This window comes from Parambassis ranga, chromosome 14, assembly GCF_900634625.1.
Source record: "Parambassis ranga chromosome 14, fParRan2.1, whole genome shotgun sequence".
In the NCBI taxonomy this organism is placed as follows: Eukaryota; Metazoa; Chordata; class Actinopteri; family Ambassidae; genus Parambassis; species Parambassis ranga.
In genome coordinates this window covers 14387696-14403501 of record NC_041034.1, presented here as the reverse complement: position 1 = coordinate 14403501, position 15806 = coordinate 14387696, and the positions used below count along the sequence as shown (strand labels likewise).

Genomic DNA, 15806 nt, shown 5'->3' with positions numbered 1-15806 from the left:
GCCCCACAAAGACCTATGCAAAATGTAAACAATGTTTGAGCCTACCTTTGAGCCCTGTTACAAGGCCCCACTACTGTGCAGTGTTCATTAGAGTGGAAATGATATGTGCAAACAAAGAGAGGCGCCCAAGCAGCTCTGCTGCTTCTTTTCATCTCAGGATTGCAAATGAATGCAGCCTCCTCACCTGGTCCCTGCAGGCAGTGTCCCAGTGCCTCCAATCAGCGCTTTATTGACAGCAGGCATCCAGCAGGAAACCGGCAGCACTAATAGTTGAGGATGATGCCTGATAAACACATTCTTCCCTCCCTTCCCCCCTCTAAATGCACACTCACATATTTTACTGCCTGGCAGGGTGGCCTCCAACCAAGGTCACAGCGAGGAGGTACCTGGAGAACACAGCTGCTGGAGGTGGCATGGTTTTATTTAAGAGTTGTGACTCAGTTTGGCTGTTCTCCATCTGCTTTGTAATTTTAAAGGGTGCATCTCTGTCATCATGGCAGAGATGACAAAGCAGTAGACCGGGGGTTGAGGGAAAACATGAGGAAACAGCTTGATCGGATGTTGTACTCGATAAGGAAATGGTGCGCTGCCATTCTGTATTACTGTATAGGGCTGTCTATGGGGAGAAGCAGTATTGGACCCCCCAGTGCAGCAAACGTCTGTGGCCAAACCACTCTGTTTTAATAACAGGGAGGGTGGCACCGTAAACACAGACTTGCTTGGCTTTGTCGAGCTAATGACTTCCTGCTCCAGTGGCTTGTGAAACAGTGTTAGAGCCCAAATAAGTAAAATCGCGAGCAGAATTTAATCTGTCACTCAATGGAAAGCCTTTAAGCAGAAACATGCAGCCATCCAGAGGGTGCACGCAAGTGAAGTGAAATTACAGCGAAAGCTCCCTGGCACAGAGTGAAGCACCAGAACAGGTTGTGTATAGGAGTGAGGATTACAGATTGGTTGGATAAATAAAGGGAAAGAGAAAAACCCACACTGCATGCGAATGTCAACCAAGGTGCTAATCCAAAAAAAAAAAAAAAAACCCACCTATCCTTTTGAATCTAGGTGAGTTTCACCTATGCAGAATAGAGATTGATGTGTGGAGGTTTTTGATCTTCCTGAATTTGCCCCGAGCTTGGTTTTGAACTTTGAAAATAGCTGTGCAGCACTCATATTAACAGCCCAAATGTTGCAAGGTAGTGTAAGCACCGTTTCCCTCTACGCAGGATTAATCATTTCTATGAATTGCTTGTTTCCACCGTAGTCTCTTGGGGTAACTGGATGGGTTTGATGAGATGTTTCTCCAGGGCAGATGAGCTAAAATTAATCAAACACAACAGTGTTGTGCTAAAATGGTACTGCCTCCCCTCTCCTCATCTCTCAGACTCATTTCTGATGGGGGGTACATTCAAAATTGCATCAAAATTATGTATCATCTGCAAGTACAGTATGCTGGCATTGATTCTGTAAACAAACAGCTGAATTTATTTGCTAAAAAAAACTTCAAAATCACTCATATAACAAGTTGCAATAATGAAAATAGACAAGCCTTTTAAAAAGATACAATGGAGTGTACAAACTTTATCTGTAATGTCAACTCCAACTTAGCTTTTGATTATTTTTTTTCTTCATTTAACAAGTCTATTCTGAATCGCTGACATCAAAGTGTTCCACATTAATATTAATGTCTGAAGCCGGGAAAAAAAATTTCTGAGAAAATAAGACATGAAATGCAGATTAGCCTTTTCTGAGAAGATATGCAAATAACTGTAGCAAGCCAGACACTTTAAGCTTCTCTTTGCACATGAGCAGACAATCTTATTCAAATCTACCAAGATAATAATTTAAATTTAAAATTCATTAGGTCACAATCACGTAAGGCCAAAATGTAGAGAAACTTCTATGTGGGAAGAGCAACATACTGACAAGCAATCTGGTCTTAACACTCTGGTTTTGAGTTACACGAGCAGACTGGCTTTAATTTCAGGGTATTTTTGGCAGAATTTTATGAATAATACACAGATGGGTAAATGAGTGCAAATAAAGAGGCTACCGAAGCATATTGTTTTGTTTTTTTGACACATGGTGCTGAAAAATGCCAAAATTCACTATCGTAATGTACATATCATCTTCATGTGATGGTATTTGGCACCTTATATAGTACTGAAAGGTATGAAATTACTTAAACGGCCAATAACCCCTCAATTCAAGACAATCTGCAACTGCATCATAAAAAATATCTTTCTACTGTGTATCCAAGGATACATTGTTTAAACAAGCTGTGATTTGTCAAACATAGTTACCAAAAAAAACCTGTATTTGCCAGTTCTAAAGATTTCTATGGGAACTGCAAACAAATACATTCCCTTTGAACTTTAAGAAAAAAAATGACACAATCAAATCAAAGGTATTGCAGCATGCACTGCACTTAAAGCCAAAACACAGAAATATGACATGACCTTTATCTTAAAATATGTCTCCGTCTAGCTTGAGAAAATCTTACTTCATTTGATTCCACATATATCAGACATCTTTAAATATATATACATTTTTTATGATCAAAATTTAAATCCACTTCTTAGCATTTCAGATATATATATATATATATATATATATAGAGAGAGAGAGAGCCATCACGTCAGCAATCATGACTATCATGAGGATGGATATCTCCATTTGGAACAAGAGCCACATGTAAAGTTACAGCAAGATAATTAATTAAAAATGGGTTAATTCCTTCCATGGCGCTAGTCCACATTAATGGGAGAAGAGATAAGAATAATCTTAATAGTTGGTCAGACCTTCTTGAAGAAGTCCAGCCAGAGCAGAGCTTATCTAAATCCTCTTGGCAGAGCTGTGTGTGAATAGTCAGAGGAGAGTGCAGAAGAGTGCTTAAAATTGCCTGAAAAGCAGCTCTTATAAATAAAGCTGAAAGTTCTGATAGCGTTTAACTTTGCTGCTCTGTGAGGTGGACTTATTCAAAGTGCTTGTGAGCGGGGTGGGTGCACCGCAGTAAGTAAAGCATGATAAAAATGTCCGGCTGTCGTGCGACTTCTTTCTGTCCTTGCTGGCTGTGATGAGTAGTAATAAAGTCACGGGGAAAAAGAATTGTGTCCCTTCCTGTGTGATTGGTGTCACTGAAAAGACCAAGGTCGCCCGCCTGGCTATGTGGGTTATGACGCGCTCTCTGTCAATAAGCCTTCGCTGTCGCTCTGCCTCAGCGACTGCCTGCTGGAACCTCTGTCAACTTCCTCCTCTTCATCAGATCTGCCAAGACTAAGGTGTCTCCGGTACACAGGAGGGCTATAGGTGTCAACACACAAACAGACACACCATTATATCATTACTTGACTACTTACAGTGGGGGAGAAAAAAACACAGTAGGGAAAAATATGGCGTGGGATCAAGCATTTAGGTCGCCACACTCTGCAAGGTGAGGTCAGTAAATAACACACAGCATACACACACTGTTAATGCTACCTTATTCCTTAATCCACATTTATGATGTCACACACTAAACACTTCCATGCATGAGTATCACAACTGTATTTCAGTGCATAATAAGGTTATTTGAACTGTTTTTCATCATAGTTTGTATTGTCAACTGATTGCATTACTTCAGTTTACCATAGAGAGCTCAGGACTCACAAAGGTGATGCTCTTTAATGTACACAAAGGCAGAACATACATGTCCCACCTATGTGAACCTGAGCTGTGAAAACTGCATGTGATCAAAACAAGGGCTGGCATTTAATATTTACAAGGCAGTGAAATAAAGTTATTATTATTATTGAGTGGTGGAGTAACATTAAAAACAAAGACTTCATGCTGTTTGACGACTCCCATAGAAAAACATCAATACGTGTCATGCATGAGAACTGAAATGTCCTAATAATTACTTCCAGGCACATTTATCTGCAGTCAAAGTGACACTTTGTTATTTAAAATCAGTGTTTGGGTTTAGCTGCTAACATGAAAACTTATCTTGAACACTGACAGCGAACAGTATTGTTGATATGAAATGTTTATTGTATACCGACGGTCACACTGAAAGGCTTTCATCCAAAAACTGTCAGTGAAATGACTCTGAAAATAGATAGCTTTTGAAGCTTAGAGCTAATGTTTGTATTTTAATTATGATGCAAAGTGTTCACTCTTAACAGCGGTAAACATGTAAAGAGAGAAATTGGTGTAATTTTGTGTTTTTCCATCATTGCCAGCGTCTGTTTGTGCCAGAGGAAGAGCCACTCTTCTCTTCGCACTAATGTGACGGAGTTGAGGTTCAGAATCCGAAACACTTTCACTAACCTCAGTGTTTACTGACTCATTACAAGGCTGTTATTTACTCTCTCATTTGCATAGTAGAAAAATGGTTTTGGGTATCAGCAGTTCTTTATAATAGTATCACAATTGCAGTAATAGAGCATAAACCCTGGAGCAGGCCTTGATTGGCCAATGTGACTTTTTGTAAAAATGTAGGTAAAGATTTGCTGAGCTAGGATTAGTTCTCACACAGCAAACAATGTTAGTGTATTATATGAAACATCCCAAACATCTATGTCAGGATTCCTTGGTTATCATCACACCAGGCATCACCTTCTTCTGCACTCAGTCACTGTCGGGTCTGTAGAGGTACTTCATCACCAAGCTATCCATCTTTTTGTGTTTCGTCTTGGATTCTCTCTTGTTAGACTGTCCGCGACCTCCCAGCTCCTTCTCATCGTCATCAGAAGGTTGTTGCTTTGGGGCCCTTTTCACACTGCCAGAGCTGCGGTAGGAAATGGTTGAGTTGGAGGAGGATGAGGACTCTGAAGAGGAGGAGGAGGAATCTTCGGACTCGCTTTGTTTTTTCTTTGATTTCTTCTTAGACTTCTTGCCTCTCTTTCCCCTTGAGCTCTTTTTGCTGTGGCGATCATCTGAGGAGGAGGAAGAGGAGCTCTCCGATGATGAGACTTTACTTTTCTTATCTTTACGACTGCGGGCGCTGCTGGCACTCATGGTGCTGGACGGCCGATTTCCATAGTCCAAAGCGGAGGCTGATGAAGAGCGCAGCAGGCTAGATGTGCTGCAGCCCAGCCCCTCATCTTCTGCCTTCTTCCTGCTGTCCTCACTGCCTTGCCCTTTCTTCCCGTCCTCTTCCTCACCACTAGACTCATCAAGTTTGCTGCGTTTGAACTTTATAGGTTTGAAGCTCAGCACCTCATTGATTGCAGCTTCTAAGTCGGGGTCCAAGTAGTTGCGGTGAGTGACTGTTTTAATCTCAGATAAGTCTGGCAGAGCGCTGTCTGAGGAGCGTTGCTGAGCCGGAGTGGAAATGCTGCGACTCAGGGAGCGTGGACTGTAAGAGGAGAGTCCCCCTTCACTAAAAGCCACACTCTGACCATCATCATCATCTTCATCATCTACATGCAGACCAAATTCACTGAGGCCACAGCTACGTGCAAGGGATAGACGGGAGCTGCTGCGTCTGTCATCTTTCCAGGAGGTGCTGCGGTGCAGAGATCGCGGGCTGGTGCGGCTCACGCTGCTGATGGTCGACTTACTGTCATCATCCATGTCCAGCATGCCCCTTCTGGTTGACATCCTGCTGGGAGCCACAGAGGACACCATGGACTCCTTATCAAACTCAGGGCTGCTGCGGGAGGTCCAGCGCGACTCAAAGCCTTTCCTGGCTCTGCTGGTGGCTTCCGAATAAGCCTGGGAGATGACGGAACCTTTGTCGTCCAAGTCTTCCTGTGCCTGGCTCTTCTTCCAATCCTCCTGGAGATCTCCAGACTTAGACTTGGCTTTGCGAATGGAGGCATGGTCTGGCATGTCAGGCTGTTCTTTCAGAGTGCTGAACAAGGAGCTCTCGTCGCCTGTACCTCCAATAGAGTCCTTTAAGTTGGAGCGTTTCCGGTAGCTTAGGGAACTCATGACAGACACCGATCGGCTCGGTTCCACCTCTTTCCCATCTTTACTACTGCCGTTCATCTTCTCCTTACCTTCTTTCACCTCCTTGGTATCTGCATTTGCTGCATATCTAAAGGGTTGTATGATAAAATTGACAACAGAAACAGCCAAAAGAAAATCTGAATAGCACATTTTGGTTAAAAAACAAAAACAAATTAATAAAAATCTTGTCCTTGGACATGTCTAAAGTCTGGGAACATACACTGTACCTCTGGCTATTATGCACAGTGTACACTGTAGAAAGTAAGGCAATGAACCAGCAAGAAGATCTATCTAACTGTGGCAGAGGCATCATTTAGCAGGCGTGCCAACTGGCTACAGGCCACCTCAATATATTTGACAGCAGCCGCTTCCCCATTCCGCCTCCTGTCATTAGACATATTACTGAGAGAGAGAGGGAGAGGGATGACACCCAATCACATGGCATGGCCATCCTTCTGTTGCAAACTGCCCCAGGTAATGGTGGGCCTTTTCAAGGCTGGGGTGTTTTATCAGTATGTTACCACAGGGATGTACAGCACATGGTGTCTGACATGACGTAACACGGATGTGAGCACTGACCTGGTGCTTTTCAAACTGCCCTCATCTGACTGAGTCTTGGCGGAGCCCTTGTTCTTTGAGAGCCAAGACTTAACTCCATCCACACGGTCCTCCACTTCTGAATCTGTTTCTGTCTCATCCCCGCTGTAAAAGACAAAATAAAGTTTGCTCCAAAAATCATTCATCAGTCATTTTTACATGCACGGTTTGTTTCTGAACTGATACTATTAGTGACAATTTGGACTTAATTTATACAGAAACAACACAAAATGTTAAGGGAAGTTAGTATTATGTAAGGCAAATCAGACAGGCTGCATTTGTAAAATGATAATTTCACACAGACTGAATGGTTTTCTTGACATCTCGACAGACAAATGAGCTGCAAACACATTAGCAAAAATGCAGATGGAAGCTCTTGGAGGTATAATTAACTCGTTTGCCTGGTTCTAAGCCGGGAGCATCCATACAGCTTGTCACCTGCCCACACCCCTGGTGATCGTTATTGGAGAGGAGCCATGAGACGGCCTCATGGCCCTGCCAATTGACATGACAATCAATAAACAGAGACCTACAGACCCTGATGAAAAGGCTGCAGCAGATCCCACCTCGATACGATCGGCCCTCATTCATTCGCTTCAAAACTGTGTTGAGTATTCTGAATTATGCGTCCAATTGTCTTAGAAGGTTAATGTGACGGGAGGAGGAGAGCGGAGTGGCAGAACCTCTAACTCAATATCATGGTCAAAATATGTTTAGTGAGATGTTTTTGTGGTGTTAGATATACTGCCTTCCTTGGCTGCAGGATGAAAATAAATTTTCACAGACAGTTTGGAGATTGCACATGAGGCCCACATGTTCTGGAGTCCTAAAGTATGTTTGACGTATGTTGCTGAGGAGAAAATTACACCCGCTGTGATACAGTTCTTAGTTTCAAGACAGCAAACGGTATATTAAAAATATTCGTGACAGCGCTGTCGAAGAGCTGTTGATTAATGTCAGACTTTAATATTTACAGCCTTGCGGTAACTTTCATGTTTCATCAATCTAAAATATTTGTCATATTTCACACCGTGTCCACAGACAGCTGACTATCATTAAAAATGAGCCCAAGAGAGAGAGAGAGAGAGACGCAGGTAACTGAGCCGTCCTTTGTAGACAGGCTTATCTATCTGAGCCTCGGAACATGTTTGCAAAAAGCTTATAAGGTGCACATACAATTTTTTTCCGAGAGGTGTGAGATGAGAGCCAGACTGCTGAGCTTTATCATTCGTCCACATGCCATATGTGCATTTATGCAAGTCTGTACGTTGTCACCAAGCTTTAAGCTCAGAGTGTGTGTGTGTTCAATCCTTATTTCTCGTCCTTTTTGGGGGATAGAAAAACAACAAGAAATGTGGTGGTGGCACAGAGTGAGCCTCGGATTTCAGCAGAAAGTGGTATTAATATCTTGATTTAAAGCTCTGGCTTTGTGAGAGGAAGGCGATGATGAAGTGGTTATATTAGCTTCTACACAAAGACTTGTTCAATTTAGAGTTTGAGGTGCTTCATAGTCCAATGAGCGCAAATCTTCAAAGCTCAGCTATTACGTATCATCCCTTTTATTTTCCACTCCCTCTCATGTCTACTGCACCCCCCCCCCCTCCAAAAAAAACAAAAAAAACATAATAGCTTCATTAATACTAGCAAGTTGATTACACATGTTGCCCATTTGTCAGCCCAGTGATGCACTGACTTTTAAACATGATGATATATAACACAACAAAATACTGACACCAGCCCACAGCAAACACACACACACACAAATAAAAAAATCATCTCCCTTCTCTCTATAACACACAAAATAAAAGGTGGCTTGCAATTGAATGCTGTGTAAATGGTGTCACAAACGATTTGTCCTTGGCCCCACACTACTAGCTAACCAGTCCTGAGGCTCGTAGATACAAACAAGCCCCGGGACTTTAGAAGTGAACATTAATCGCTTCTGACAATTGGCCTGCACTGGTTGTAAATCTTTGTCACAAATACTTACACTCAGCATCAAGTCTCTCATTGCTCGGTTCTATCAATTTAGCACTAAGCCATACTGTAGCACCGCCTCTCTATAGCATGAGCTAATTATGAAAACAGCATGCGCTACGCTCTCTGTGATGTAATTAACCTTATACCAGAGGATAATTAGCACCTTGTGCTAAAGGTGGAAAAAATGGCAACTTTAACAGTCAGTCAAGCATTTACATATGTTGCAGTACATCGAGTGGAAACGTTCATTCTCTTTCCCTACAATAACACCAACCATGTTATTGTAACCTTTGTTTGAAGCTTTGTGAAGTATTGAATAATCATGTAAATCATTTGAAATTCCACTTTATAATTAGAGGAAAAATCACCTCCTCCATTATTGTTCATCCATGCTGCTAATGCAATGATGTCAAAGGAGGGAAAATGCAATTAAGTAAACATGACAAATCACTGTTTTGTTTTGTTTTTTTTTTCTATCTGTTGCACAAAAAGAACAGGAGAACACACGGGCTGTCTGATGAAAAATTAGTAACCAAAAGAGAAAGTGATGAAGAGCATGATGGCATGTCTCTTTGAAGAAGGTTAAACTAGAAACTATAGACTTCTTTAAAACCAAAGAAAAATGCTCTGATGAAGGTTTGAATGGTTGAACATGCTGCCGAATGTCATTCTCATTGTATAAAAACCAAAAAGAAAACAGAAATCAGTCATGTTTAACATTCATTGCAAACACACACACACACACTTTAAGACAAGGTGAACTGTATCTGAAGTTAAATGTTTCACAGCACTATGAAATGAGATGGATTAGTTCCATTTTCCATGCGTGGAAATCAAGTCAGTGGAGTTAAAACAGTGCTGTGATTTGCACCACTCGCTGATTGTGAAGCCTGACAGTCACAGTGTGCTCGTCATTTCACAGGTACATGCATCACACTGCCTTCCAGAGCACATGTAAGTTAGTCCAACGCTAATACAACATCACACTACAAGAAACCTCACTGTGACTTATATATCTGCAGTCTTTAGAAATAGCTTAATAAAGTCAAATTATATGTATGTATATATATATATATATATATATATATATATATATATATATATATATATATATATATATATATATATATTTATATCTCATCATTATGTGTGTGGAACTTGTTGCATGTGCTGTGGGAAATGCTGCACAGGTTATGAAGTTCAGTGATGTTCAGAGCTCAGTGATCCAAACAAATGAGACGTAATAGAGCATGGTGAGATAGAGATAATAATGCAGTATTATCTTTTTATATATATATATTTTTACTGCTGATTTTTCCCCCCAAAGCAGTGAGATTGGTTTCAAAGAGGATGAACGAGATATTTATTATTATATTATCTAGTAAGTACCACATGCCATCAGATCTTTTTTTTTCGCATTCCTCCGCAGGAAGGAAAAAAACAATCTCTGACATCTCCAATGAGGCTGACACCTCCAGACACTTGGCACCAAATAAAATGAAACAAAATGAAACGCCGGGGCCATCCTTTAAGCGTAGCTTTTATCGGAGGTGTGTAAAACAGACGCTGCTTTCCATTCTATTTAAAATTACTTCCCCTTATTGCAGTGTTGTTGTGAAACAGCAACACAAACTGAAAGGATAAGGAGTACTGCATTATTCTCTCCTGTGGTTAAAGTGAGTGAGAAAAAAAACGTAATGACAGAAACAAAGGATGCATTTTCCATTCTCACGTTTTGTTCTTTCTTTTTTGATATTTTGTCACCATGTCCTGCAAACTGCCAGAAGTGTGGAAACACACCGACAAGAGAACAAGGAAAAAAAAGAGAAACAGAGAAGGTGAGATACATACAGTGAGGACAAAATAAGATAACACCAAATAAACCATTTTACACATAAATAAAAAAATAACTCTCCATTCCACGTAGAGCACTGCCTCTGTAAATCAACTCGTGCGTGCTCACATAGAGCCGGGGTGTCTGTATTATTGCAGTCAGTGTTTACCTCCGTGGGCTCAGAGCTAGCATAACCCTGAACCCCGCTGCAAAGATGGAAGGAGTAACCGAACAGGGAAAACCGGCACAGACACAAAAGATCAGAAGCAGGAAGGCAAATTAACCCATTTGAGAAGTATTTGGGGAACAGAGTGTAGCATGACTCATAAAGCACAAAAGAGGTTAGGCAGAAACTCTTGTAGGAAGAAGTGGGAGAAAGAAAAGATCCAGGTTGTGATTGACAGCCTGCTGAAAAAAAAACTTGCATTTTGTAACTTTCCCGCAACTTACAAAGAAATAATTACATTACAGATCTTTGGGAGGTTGGCTGCACTGTACCTATTGATCAAGTCATCATTGTCATCACTCTCCATCTCGTCCTCAATGGCGGCCTGCAGGTCCCCTATCCTCTTGAAGGCCAGCTTTAGGTCCACTTGCAGGCTCTGATTTGCTGCTTCTAAGCTCTCAATGTCCATTTCCTGGTGAATGGACAGCAGCACAGAAGAAACACGGTTACCACCACTAGTGAATCCTATCAGGTCACCACAGCAACTGAGGCCTTACCAGCTCGTGCTTTTTGCGGCTCGCCTCGGCTTCCTTCTTGGACAGCTCTGCCATTTCTTCTTTTATGTCCCTTATCTGCCTCTGCATGCGCTTATTCTGTTCCTTCTCCCTGTTTTCAGCAGCGATGCGTTGGTTTCTCTCCTCTGTCATCTTTTCGAGATTTTCCTTCAGACGACCCACCAGACTCTGGGGAGGAGAATTGGGCAAATGTGTTCTCATTGTAATCAAAATATGATTACAATGAAAACACAAATATATTTTCCTCACCATAACTTAAAAAAATATGAAGCTATGCAAAAGATTACATATTACAATGTCTCTGCCTTCTAATAGTCTGACTTTTCATCTTTTACAATCTCACCTCCAAACGCTTGATCTGCGTCCTCTCATACTCCAGCTTGGTCTCCAGCTCTCGGATCTTGGCCTCCTGACGGCTCACCAGAGATTTCTCCACCATGGACTGCTCCTGGAACTCTAACTGGCTCTGTAGCGAATGAAGCTGGAGGAGGAGCAGCACACATACATGCATAAACACACATAATCACTCCCTAAGGAGAAATGCTCAATGCACACCTCTCTCCTCAACCTCTGCTTCCTCTGTTAAAGCGAGGGCAGACTTCAGAGGAAGTTGCTGATGTATTAAAACTAAATTAATGTGTACTTTTGTGCCCATTTTGTGTAAATTTACTCCAATGTGTAAATATAAATATTGTGCATCAAGTCTGAATAATGAGCTCCGGATAAGCCTCCAATCTACCACAAACGGTCAAAAGAAGAGCTTGTGGTTCAGGCTGAGTAACAGCAAGTCGCAGTCATTTCCCAGGCTTTGAAAGGGGATTCATGCGAAGCACGTTTGTTCCATCTGAATCGTTTTCTCATGACTGATAAAAGGAAGAAAGATACGTCACAACAACAAAAAAAACGGCCCAAAAGGCAGCATGGCACCTAATGAGGGACTTTGCATCTGAGACAAGGAGGATTTGGAGTTCTCCTTTGATATTACTAAAGAAGCCAGATTTCCCTCCTACTGAGGGATGAGATAACCACTTCAAGGTCAGATGCTTTAGATAGCTATCACTGCCTACTCTGGCAGGTTTTAACAATGCCTTACAGCCTGCTGTGTGTCTCTAGTGTAGCCAAAAATATTCTGATGGGTGGGCCTTGAGTGGCCCAAAGCATCAGCACACGAATATCTTAATAAAGTGGAAACAGGGTGTGCTGTTGGGGAGTGTCAGGAGCTCAGGTCTGTGTGCTAAAGCATTATTCTGTTTACAGCAGATGGTTTTTATTTGTTTAGTCAATGGCACATCTATAAAAAAATAATAAAATCCTGTAACTCTAATGTGCACTAAAGATGTCGTGTTCCATCTACACTCAGCTTCAATAGCGCAGACCAAATTCATTTTTCAAAACAATTTTGCCACAGCACACCTAGAGGTTATCCTAGGAACAAATAATGCTCCATCAGCAAAATATGATAAAAGCACTATTATCAACATAGGCTGAAATCAGGTGCATTAACCTCACCACATGGATCCACATTTACAGGAAGCCTCAGCCATTAGCTGACACATCAAGGGCAGTATACAGTAATTTAAACAATCAGCTCAGAAACAGGCCAAATCAGAAAAGGAGAGTGTGGCTCCTGCTTTAAGACGTATGAATAATTCAAATGCATAGCTTTTAGTTGGAGCCTGTTGTGTAACAGCTGCCTGTATCCATACAGACAGCCCTGTGACTTTGAGCTAAATGTAAAGTCAGCATGCTATTACATTGACAATATTGATACTTAGCAGCTACAAAAATGACTGCCAGTATGTTGTTATTTTTTTCAGTAAACAAAAAAAACTAAGTTTGACTGTTGTGATAAAGACATAGGATCTTTCTTTCCCCGCATATGGCTGCTTGGCCAGACTGCAGCATGCTAATACTGGCTCTTTACAAGCAGACCTCACATTGTTTGACATGTGTTAATACATATTGGACGCAAATAGCTAAAGCCATTACTTATACCAGAGCTACAGGGGCTTGGTGCACAGTCCAGTTCTTATGCTAATATACACTCCCAACAAAGTGTGTGTGTGTGTGAACTCAGCATAGCATCCTGTGAGAGCAGAGTTGAATACATTCACAATATATTCTGAGAAAAATTGCTATTTACCAACATTTATCATGGTTTTGTAACTACAGCAATTCTATTATTTTTGTGTTCTGTTTATGTCTGATTCATATTCATATTAAGAGGTAGCCTGACATTTGAAACATGCCTTGGCTGTTTTTTTTGTAGTTGATGAAATAATCATATGAATCATGCATATAATGGGCAGCTCACTGTAACAAGGTTCCACTGTTATCTCCACTTATTGCATTGTATCACATCAATAGCTGAGTCACTGGATAAACAAACTACATCATGTTTTCATTCCACCAGAAATCTGATGCTGTAAATAAATACATGAACACAATAAATCCCTAAAAGAGGGTCAACTTCAGAGATATTTGTTAAAAGAATCAGAATGAGTGCTTTCATTTTATTTTAATAACTTAATTAGTTAAGCCTCCTGTTGGGTTGCTGAGGTTACGCCTTTAAATATATGTTCTGTGAACATTTTTCTCCCCTTTTACTCTGATTTTGCGCTCATTCTTACTATTTACATGTAAATTGCATTGCACGTTTGAGAAGAAAGCTGCTACGGAAATGAAGCATTTCTGGTCACCATAATCAGAGAGAACTCTGTGAAAAGCCCGGGCCTAATCAGAGAGAAGTGTGGAGGCAGCGCTCAGGTTCCTTGCAGGCAGCTGTACTGCTGAGCACTTTCACTTGTACCTTTTCTTGGATCTCCTGCTTCTCCTTTGTGCCTTCTTCCAGCTGGGCCTGCAGGTCACTGATCTGGCTCAGGTCCCTGGCAGACTAGAGCACACATACACATATACAGACATAAAGATGAATATATGTTGATCTTTATTAATGGTTTATAGATACACTAAGTCCATCTCAAACAGTGTGGTCTGCTGTGGAGCAGCTTGCATCTCAGTGATTTCAGAGCACGCACTGTGTTTAGAGGGGAATATGTCCTCCAGACTTCAAAGCCACTGAAAGAACTGTGTGATGGCAGTGATGTAAGAGATACAACTAAATACTTAAATGATCCGATGTTAGGTTAGTTTTGATTTCATTTAAATCCTTGGTTTTCTTTGTCACTTTAGTCTGTTGTATGTTTCTTGTTAGTTTTTTCCTGTTCTATTTTGAAAGCCTGTTGTTTATCTGTGTGTGTTTCACTTCCTGTTTTGTGATTACCTGCCCTGCCCTGATTGTTACCCTTGTGTATTAGGTCTTGATCGGGTCGTCTGTTGTGTCTGTGTTGTTTGTGATGTTACCCCTGTGAACTCTTTTGGTTTGTATTTTTAGACATTAGACATTTTTTTTACTTATTAAAAGCTCGCCTTTGCTTTGAACTCATCTGTCTTCTCTCGGGGTTGCTCTTGTGAGTTAAGGCGTAGCTGTGATGAGAGCTAATGCTACATTTCAAAAGCAATCAAAGGTGCTTGAAATGATTGTGCTACCTGAGCTACTGCAGCCTTGTGTTTCTTCATCAGCTCATTCATGTCCTCCTGATCCTCCTCCATGCGAGACTGCAGGTCGTTCTTCTCTCTCTGGAGACGGCTGACCTGTTCCTCCAACTAAGAGAGAGAGAGAAACACATTTTAGTATAAAACGACAGGATTTATTCATGAGCTATTGAATATGATAAGTGGTCATTAGCTGGCCGGGGCCGTGGCAGTCCTAGAATCTCATCTAATGGCGATGAAACACAATCTGGATGGGGCTCTGGCTGGAGGATGAGACCAATTGAAGATAATCAATTGATTCATTTAGGCAGGGAAATGTGCAGCCAGTGCAGCATACTGGTGGCGTCCTATTTAGAGCTCATCCTCCTGTGTTCATGGGGCGGTGGGAGACTCGGGGCCCCCTCTCTCGATAGGCATTCTCTAATCTCAGACATTTACGAGTCCTTCCTTAGCCATAAATGCAGCAATTAGCGGGCGAAGTACAGACACGTAGCACTCTGTGTGTCATCCGCGGACACGCAAACATCCCCAGTCTATGAGCCTAAAATGCAGGCAGCGCTCCCATGAGACAACCGTTAATGAGCAGATGGAAAGGAGAAAAAAAAAATTTGACAAAGCTTATTTATCCATTAGTGCGAAATGTTGAAATCAGACATATGCCAAAGGGCATTTATTATTTTAATTTCCCACCATGGCTTGATGTATGCATATTAATGTTAGAGCCCTGCTGCATTTTGAAGAGTGAGAATTTGATAGGCGCAGGCCTTCAATTAATTAAATAGTGTTTGTTTGTTTTCTTTCCTCATCAAAACAAGAGTATAGACGTATTTATGCAAATGATTTCTCTCATCAAAACTGTGAACTGAAAAAGGGGGGTAATGCTCTATTATGGTACAGATAGACCGTTCCCACCGTGTTTCAGACCTCTCTACATAACACCAAGCTGCACGCTTCAAGACACATTATTAACAAAAGATGTCAAAACTCACCGATATTTTATTTTTGACCACATCCTCCATTTGGATATGCAAATCCTCGATTTCAATTTCCATGCACTTTCGAGCCTTTACAGCTGCAGCACAAGTGAACTCTGACTCCTCCAGCTGTGAGAAACAGGAGGAAGGAAAGGAGGTGAGGGATGAACATCAGGGGGCCAAGATCAAGGATTTATATG

The 15806-nt window shown here is 41.4% G+C and overlaps 1 protein-coding gene across 12 annotated transcripts in view; it reads right to left on the bottom strand.

The window, feature by feature from the left end:
- Positions 1-1456: 1456 nt before the first annotated feature.
- Positions 1457-15806, bottom strand: part of LOC114445655 (unconventional myosin-XVIIIa-like) — a 49059-nt gene continuing 34709 nt past the window's right edge. For 8 of the 12 annotated variants that reach the window (XM_028420737.1, XM_028420729.1, XM_028420730.1 and 5 more), the window contains 10 exons: positions 15622-15735; positions 14627-14743; positions 13890-13973; positions 11424-11561; positions 11063-11248; positions 10838-10977; positions 10238-10282; positions 6508-6630; positions 4591-6016; positions 3163-3297 (listed from right to left, as the gene is read on the bottom strand). In XM_028420737.1, coding sequence (XP_028276538.1) covers positions 4603-6016; positions 6508-6630; positions 10238-10282; positions 10838-10977; positions 11063-11248; positions 11424-11561; positions 13890-13973; positions 14627-14743; positions 15622-15735 — 2361 coding nt within the window. In that variant the 3' untranslated portion in view covers positions 3163-3297; positions 4591-4602. Of the gene's footprint in view, positions 3298-4590; positions 6017-6507; positions 6631-10237; positions 10283-10837; positions 10978-11062; positions 11249-11423; positions 11562-13889; positions 13974-14626; positions 14744-15621; positions 15736-15806 lie in introns of all 12 variants that reach the window. The other 4 variants (XM_028420733.1, XM_028420734.1, XM_028420739.1 and 1 more) reach the window with 3 other exon arrangements.